At 61.3% G+C, this 7486-nt stretch overlaps 2 protein-coding genes across 2 annotated transcripts; one reads left to right on the forward strand and one right to left on the reverse strand.

Annotated features, from left to right (window-relative positions):
• Window positions 1–1048: 1048 nt before the first annotated feature.
• LOC130581105 (G protein-activated inward rectifier potassium channel 4-like) lies at window positions 1049–3418 on the reverse strand. The gene is made up of 3 exons (XM_057379020.1): window positions 3245–3418; window positions 1945–3130; window positions 1049–1432 (listed from the first exon to the last, which is right to left on the reverse strand). Exons 1-3 carry the CDS (start codon window positions 3416–3418, stop codon window positions 1089–1091), a joined length of 1704 nt encoding a protein of 567 aa, XP_057235003.1. The 3' UTR covers window positions 1049–1088.
• A 2233-nt stretch (window positions 3419–5651) lies between these two features.
• On the forward strand, window positions 5652–6326 carry CLDN25 (claudin 25). Its single transcript, XM_057379027.1, has one exon. It carries the CDS (start codon window positions 5652–5654, stop codon window positions 6324–6326), a length of 675 nt encoding a protein of 224 aa, XP_057235010.1.
• Window positions 6327–7486: the final 1160 nt, after the last annotated feature.

The raw sequence follows: 7486 nt of genomic DNA on the forward strand, positions 1-7486 counted from the left end.
ACACGCATCCGGCCCGGCTCCGTGGGACCCGAGCGTTTCCCGGGTGTGTGATAACCGAGTTTGTGTTTGTTATTCGCGCGGTGACATGTATCTGAATATTAAGGACATGTAAATCGCATGCTTSATATGCAAATCACGGTTTTATATCGAATCAATGCGCATATTGACCCTTATTAACTTTGCACGTAGAAACACTATGCAGCTGCAAACAAAACACAGCAAAACCTGCAGCTTTTTTATATATTTTTTAAACTTTTTCTTGTGCGGTGAGTTTGATGTTTGTGGGGTCGGGGCTGCAGGGGGATGTGGTGTGTTTGTATTTCACCCGTCCTGCCCCGTCCATCCCTTGCCCCCGAGCTGCTCCATCGCTCCCTTYTCGCTCGGGCACATTTCAGGTGGGGCAGAGAATCCACAAAGGCAGAATGACAGAAGAGAAGCAAAGGCGGGTTAAATCCAAAGGGGGAATATTCTGCAGCTGCAGGGAGGGTGCCCAGCCCAGCCAGACCGTATGTAAAATCTGTACAGGCAGATTTTATTGATTGTTTTCAATCCAGGCCTCTGGCCCAGGCTGTAGGRCTGCAGGTGACTCCAGTGATGTCATTCCTGTAATTACATTAATTTAATTCTACTACACCATGTCCAGTCTCCCCCAGCACCAGCCCAGTGCAATATTTCTGTGCTGGGGGAGCCCTGGGGCACCATGCCAGGCAGGAGAGGGGCAGTTTGGGGTGTTGGTGGGGCACGGGGCTCTGTCACAGTCCAGGACTGAGCCCATGGCATTGGGGGGCTCTGGACTCTGCCTCTCTTTGCCCACTCCCCCGAGGGTCCCCCACAATAAACGCTGCTGATGGTTTGGGCGATTTGTCACAACAGCCTTTACTTGCCCTCTCATCACACCTCATGCTGCTTGTTACAAAAGAACACCTTAACAAAAACAATGTCCTGTGGCTGCAGCTGGGGAGCGCGGGGGTGAGGGCTCAGCCCTACAGAGGAGAGAGGGCTATGGCACTGTTGGCATGGGGCACCCGTGGCCACCAACCGGGCCCAGGATGTGGCCAGGTGGCCACTCTGAGAGTCCCCAGGGCAGCTCAGGCAGGGAATTCCCGTTGGGGTGGCTCATCCTGGGCACCCTCAGCCACGCTGCCAGGGACGCTCATCGCCAGCAGCGCGTCCTCACCGGGCGCTGGCAGCACGCACGGCTGCACCAGGTGGTCCCAGTAGAGGCTGAGCGTGGAGTGCTCCTGTTGCTCCAGCTCCTTCAGCTCCTGCAGCTCCTTGGCGCTGGCTGCCGGCGTCTGCACCTCAAAGGTCATCTCAAAGCGGCTGTAGTCCACCTGGAAGGCGCCTTTCTCCAGGGACATGCAGGGCTCGAAGCGGTATCCCCAGAGRATTTCATCCTCCGTGTAGGAGGTGCGGGCTTGGCACGTCATCCCTGTGGCAAGACAAAGCTGAGCTGGGCTGGGGCACGGCAACCATCCCCAGTGCCCGGTGAGGAGCTGCAGCAATCCCCAGTGCAACAATCCCAGTGCCCAGTGAGGGGCTGCAACAATCCCCAGTGCCAGAGGAGCTGCAACAATCCCCAGTGCCCGGTGAGGGGCTGCCACAATCCCCAGTGCAACAATCCCCAGTGCCCAGTGAGGAGCTGCAACAACCCCCAGTGCCCAGTGAGGAGCTGCAACAATCCCCAGTGCCCAGCGAGGGGCTGCAGCAATCCCCAGTGCCCAGTGAGGAGCTGCCACAATCCCCAGTGCCAGAGGAGCTGCAACAATCCCCAGTGCCCAGTGAGGAGCTGCCACAATCCCCAGTGCCAGAGGAGCTGCAACAATCCCCAGTGCCCGGTGAGGGGCTGCCACCCTGCTGCAGGCAGCTTTGACCCCAAGCACCTCTGGTTTGCTCAGCATCTCCAGCCACCCCTCTCCACCCTGACCCCCACCAGTCACTTGCCTGTGGCTTCCACGATGCCCTCGAGGATGATGATGATCTCGAACTGCTCGCGGCGCAGTGACTCGGCTGACATGTCCCAGAAGGGGCTGTGGCGGTTGATGACGTGGCAGATGATCTGGGGCTCCACCAGGAACAGACGGTCCTCGCCGGTGTCGTAGCCCAGGTTCAACTCCGACTGCTCCAGGGGGATGAACTCCCCCTCGGCCGTCTGACGSGACTTGATCAGCTTGGCCCGGATCTTGGCATCCACCATGTGGCTTTCCCGCAGGTCCCCCACGCGGAACATCAGGCAGAGTTTCTCATCCCGGCGGGAGATGACGCAGTTCTTGCTGAAGATGAGGGTCTGGGCGCGCTTCTTGGGCCGCGAGATCTTAACGAACATGCAGCCAACCATCATGGCATCGATCATGGARCCCACGATGGACTGTGCCATCAGCAGGATGACGCCCTCGGCACAGTTGGCCGTCACCATCCGGGTGCCATAGCCGATGGTCCGCTGGCTTTCCACCGACAGGAGCAAGGCGGAGACAAAGCCATCGACGTTTTCGATGCACGCCCGCCACTCGGGATCTCCCTGGTGCCCCACGTCACCCCGCAGCCAGGCGTCAAAGAAGTAGATGAAGCCGAACACCACCCAGGTGACGATGTAGCACATCATGAAGACAAAGAGGAACCAGCGGTATTTGAGGTCCACAATGGTGGTGAAGATGTCTGAGAGGAATCTCTTCTTGTCCTGGATGTTGCCCAGATTCACCTGGCACTTGCCCACTTTGGTTACGTAGCGCTGCCGCTGCCGCTTGCCGGCCTGGGCCATGGGGCTCTCCTCCTCCAGCAGYTTGCAGCGCCGGCTCTGCAGCCCCTCTGGGGTGGGAGCAGTGGAGCTGCGGGCAGAGCTCTTCCCGCGGGAGGAGTTGGGGATGTTGGCCACGCTCAGGGCGTGCAGCGGGTACAAGCGGGCACCCGGCTCTTGCGGCGCGGGCGGGGGGCACCAGGACGGGCGGCCGCGGTGCTGCTGGGCGCTCAGGCTCCCGCGGCTCGGCGCCAGGGACGGCTCACCGGGGACGAAGCCGCCGCGGCGSGGTGCGGACGGGTAGTTTGGCATCGGGGCGCTTCTCTTGGCAGCGCTGGCGGCGGTTTGCTGCCCGCCGTCCTCCAGCGGAGCCCCGGGAGCGGCCGGGAGATCGGGCTGCGGGGAGGGGAAAGGAGCCCGCSGTGAGAAATCGCCCCGGACAACAACAGCGTGCCCCCGGCAGCACCGGAATGTGCCCAGAGCGCCCCGGAGCCCCGGKGCGAGCCGTACCTTGTGCGGGAAGGTGCCGTAGCGGCTGCTGTCGGSGGGCCGGGGCAGGTACGCCAGCATGTGCTTGGCCCTGGGGGTCTGCGCCAGGGGAATGGAGTTGCTGCGGCCGCGGGGCTCCTCCGGGACCRGGCAGCCACCGGCGCCGCCGCCGTTCCGGCCGTAGGGCAGCACCATGGCGGCGCCGGGGCGGGGGCTCAGCCCCGGAACGGGCACGGGGTCCTGCCATGGGCGACACAAAGCGAGGGGTTATTCTGCACACCGAAAGCAGCCTGGGGCTCCGGCCCCTCTCCGATTGCCCGGGACCAGGGTCTGGGGGCGGCCCTTGCCCAGCATGTGCCAGCTCCGGAGCTGTGCCGGAGTGGCTGCGGGCTGGCTCCAGATGGCTAAGCCCATTAGGGGCCATAATTGCATTGCAAGGCCGGGAAGGAGGCATTCGCCTCCGGTAGGAAGCAGCCCCGGCAGCCGGCAAGCTTTGGGGAGCGCCTAAGGCACTTTTCCACACTTGTTCCAGGCTGTGGCGATAGTGCCGGTTCTCTAAGAAGCTCCGAGCAGAAATGGATGGCCCCTAGGTGCGGAGGAAGGACAGCCTGTGATAAAGATGCAGACCCCATAGCCGGGCTCCTCGGGACAGGCTGAGTCCAGCCCGTGCCCACGGGGAGATGCCATGGGAGGTCACGGTCCTGGAAACGCAACCCGGATTGCAGCGACCTGCAGGGATAGCGGTGGGGATGCAATGGGAGCGCGGGCGCTCTGCCTCCTCTGAGCATCCCCTGCCCCTGAAGAGCAGCGGGAGCAGCGGTCCCCGGTGCAGCGMCAGAGGATGTCACTCTCCGGACCGACCTGCCGGTCCCCAGACCCGAGAGCGCGGGGACACCCACCTCATGTCCAGGCAGAGCAGCTGCCAGCCTGGCAGACTTTGTCGTTCTCGGCTTGTGGCTCCCGCTGCGCCCTGGCCACTGCCGGGCATCTTTCCACCGGTTGTGGACGGGAATTCTCTGCCGGGCTGTGCCACCGTGGCCGGTGGGAGGGAAGGAAGGACCGGGAGCTCGTCGGCGGCCGCCAATCCTGCTCCAGCGGCAGAAGGTCACCCGTTAATCTGTCTCAATGACAGGCACAATTACCTTGAGACGATTTAATTGGAAGGAGCAGGTGCCCCAATGCCTGGGGGAAGGAGCAGGAGGGGTTTCCCAGCGGATTTCCCTGCTCTTGCCCTTGAGATGATGCTCCCTGTCTGCCCTTGGGGACGGGATGGTCAGCGAGGGCTGGAAAACATCGCCCCTCTCCTGCCCGGTCTGTGCTTCCACCTTGAATGTGTCCGTGCTCCCTTGTCCCCTCCCTGTGGGACCCCCCTGCCACMTCCTCCTGACACTCACCACGGCTGGACCCCGCTACCAGCAGCACTCAGTAATTTCCAGTCTGGCTCCCAATGCAGATAAGAAAGACGGCGGATGAAGGAGAGATTAGTCGCTAATCTCCCAGGGAAGATGAATCTGCAAGCTGGACCCCGCMGAGGGAATGCACGTGGGGGAGGATGGGAGCTGAGTGCCAGCACAAAGTTGGGATTTTCCTGATGCTTCGTTTCATCCTTTTCAWAGAATCCCAGAATGGTTTGGGTTGGAAAGGGCCTTAAAGATCTCTSCAGCTCCARCACCCTGCCMCAGGCAGGAATAACCTCCCACTGGACCAGGCTGATGTAGATGCGTTTTCCCCATCTTTGTGCTCGCAGCAGGGTGTCTCCTATCAGACAAGTTTCCTCACACTCYGCCAGCACCAGAGTTTTGTCTGCTGGTGAAGTGCTGGGTGCAGGACAGGGTGATCAGTGCCCCCCTGCGAGTAGCAGGGCCCACCTGCAACCTGCTCGCTCCCTCGGACATCCCCATTCYCAACGCAGCTCTCAAAGGCTCCTTTGATGTTTAATTAACGCCCGAATGAGGGTCGGGGCCTCCATGCGAGCCACTGACTCCCGACCAAAGCCCACTGCCGGCTCTGCAGTGCCTGCATCCTGTGCTGGGGGTCCCAGCCCTGTCCCCCCTCTCGGAGCTGCTGCCACGAGAGGCACTTTCCGTGCCAAGGCTCTCGCATCGGGGTGGCCRAGGCTCGGAGGATTTGCATGCTTTGGCTTAACCCTCCCGGGCAYGGCGAGGCACCGGCGGGACCCAGCCCGGAGTTACCGGGGTGATGCACCCGGCTTTTCCTGCTGAGCCGGGCGCGCTCTCCTTTTAGCGTGGAAAAACCAACAACAGCTGAAAAACGGCCGTGGCCACACCCCGGCGTTGGAGGAACAGGCTTGAATTGGCCCCCCCCGGGCGGCAGACGCGGCCGGGCGGACGCTGCTCCGGCACCGTTAATGCCCGCGGCCGCCGCTCGGGGCTAAGCCGGGCACGGAGGTTACCGGGSCGGTGGCAGCATGGCCGGGGGCTGCCGGGCACGGGCGCAGCTCGGGGGGATGCTGCTGGCTCTCCTCGGATGGGTCAGCTCCTGCGTCACCACCTTCGTGCCCCTCTGGAAGAACCTCAACCTGGAGCTGAACGAGCTGGAGGTGTGGAACATGGGGCTCTGGCAGGTCTGCATCACCCAGGAGGAGGGGGTGGTTGAGTGCCAGCCCCACAACTCCTTCCTGGCRCTGCCCCCCGAGCTGCGCATCTCTCGCCTCCTGATGTGCCTCTCCAATGGGCTGGGGCTGCTGGGCTGCCTGCTCGCCGTCCTGGGGCTGGAGGGCTGGAGAACCTGCGAGGACAAACCCGGGCGAAAGCGGCAGCTCCTGCTGGCCGGGGSAGTGGTGCTTGGCATGGCAGGGATCACCACCCTGGTGCCGGTCTCCTGGGTCGCCTACAACACCGTGCTCGACTTCTGGGACGAGACTGTCCCCGACATCGTCCCCAGGTGGGAGTTTGGSGAGGCCACGTTTCTGGGCTGGTTTGCCGGAGTGTTCCTCGCTGCTGGCGGGCTGCTCCTTGCCTGCAGTGCCTGCTCCACCAGGATCCCAGCGCCGCCGGCCCCTGCCTGCCCTGAGGCCCCCGCTGCACCAGGCTGGGCTGGGGGCCACCACCTGCACCCCAAAAACGCGGACTTGGTCATCTAGAGCCTCAGGGTGCTGTGCTCGGGTCTCTTCCCCTGGCAGGGAGGGCTCCTGCTTGTTTCACAGGATGATTTGCTAATTGCTACAGCAGCTCTGCAGGTTTCTCTCCTTCCTCTGCGTGTCTGCTTCACTTTTTCTCTGCTAAGGAGCAGCAGATTTCCCCGCAGCATTCACCAAGCGAGCGTGGGAAGGCAACAAGCAGCGGGCAGCACTTTGTACTGCTGGTGACACCGTGGTCCCATCACTGATGGGTGACACTCTGTTGGCATCTCTGGCGAGTCCCCCGTAGCCGAGTCTGTCGTGGCTAACGCTGTGCCCCAGGGTGGCAGCTCCTTCCTTGCATGTCTGTGTCGCTCTCATGTATTTGCAATAAATTATCATGTCCATTGGCAGCGTGTCTGTGCTCTCAGCATGCAGCTCTATCTYGCACCAGTGGGATGCAGGGTAGGAGTTGCAAGACGCAGCACTGCTGGTGATGCCACGGTTTGGTGTGTCCAGAAAAGAGTGGAGGAAGAGAGATAAAAGTGGAAAACAAGGGGGAGGGAGGAAAATGAGAGACAAGGCAGCACCAAGTTCTRCTCCTGCTGCAAAGGTGGGATGGCAGTGACCACATGTCCTGCAGGAGCCTCATCTTCTCATGGCTAAGAYGATAAAAGCCGATAAGCGCCACAGACCTTTGTGTCAAAAGTTCCTCGACTGCATCATTTACCTGAGTACAAAAGGCAAGAAGAGATTTTTGCTGGTCTCCTCAAGTGTTCCTTCCACATTTTCCTGATTCAGCTGTAAAAATAAAGGCTGCTTACACACCTCTGTGAGCAAGAGCACAGACCATCAGGCTGGATTAGCACTCGGAGTCCTGACAGGGGCCTGCCTGCTGCTACAGCACTGGCTGAAAATTGAGTTCACCACTGGTTTAATCCCTGCAGGCTCAAAGCCGTGGGCGCGTGACCCATCTCAAGGAAGGCCCAGCCGACAGCAGCATTCCTGGGGGAAGCAAAGTCCACTCCTTCTAAGTCCCATTTTGAAACCTGCACTTTGATCAGCTGGAGGAGAGGAAGGAGTGGGTGGGCAAGGAAAGGGAACAGGGATGATCCCGGGAGTTCTGATGCTGCAGGACAGGGCACAGAGCTGGTGGTGCTGAGAGAAGCAGGGGCTCAATCTTT

Source organism: Malurus melanocephalus, unplaced genomic scaffold, assembly GCF_030028575.1.
Source record: "Malurus melanocephalus ecotype Western Australia unplaced genomic scaffold, MMel_1.1 scaffold_382, whole genome shotgun sequence".
In the NCBI taxonomy this organism is placed as follows: Eukaryota; Metazoa; Chordata; class Aves; order Passeriformes; family Maluridae; genus Malurus; species Malurus melanocephalus.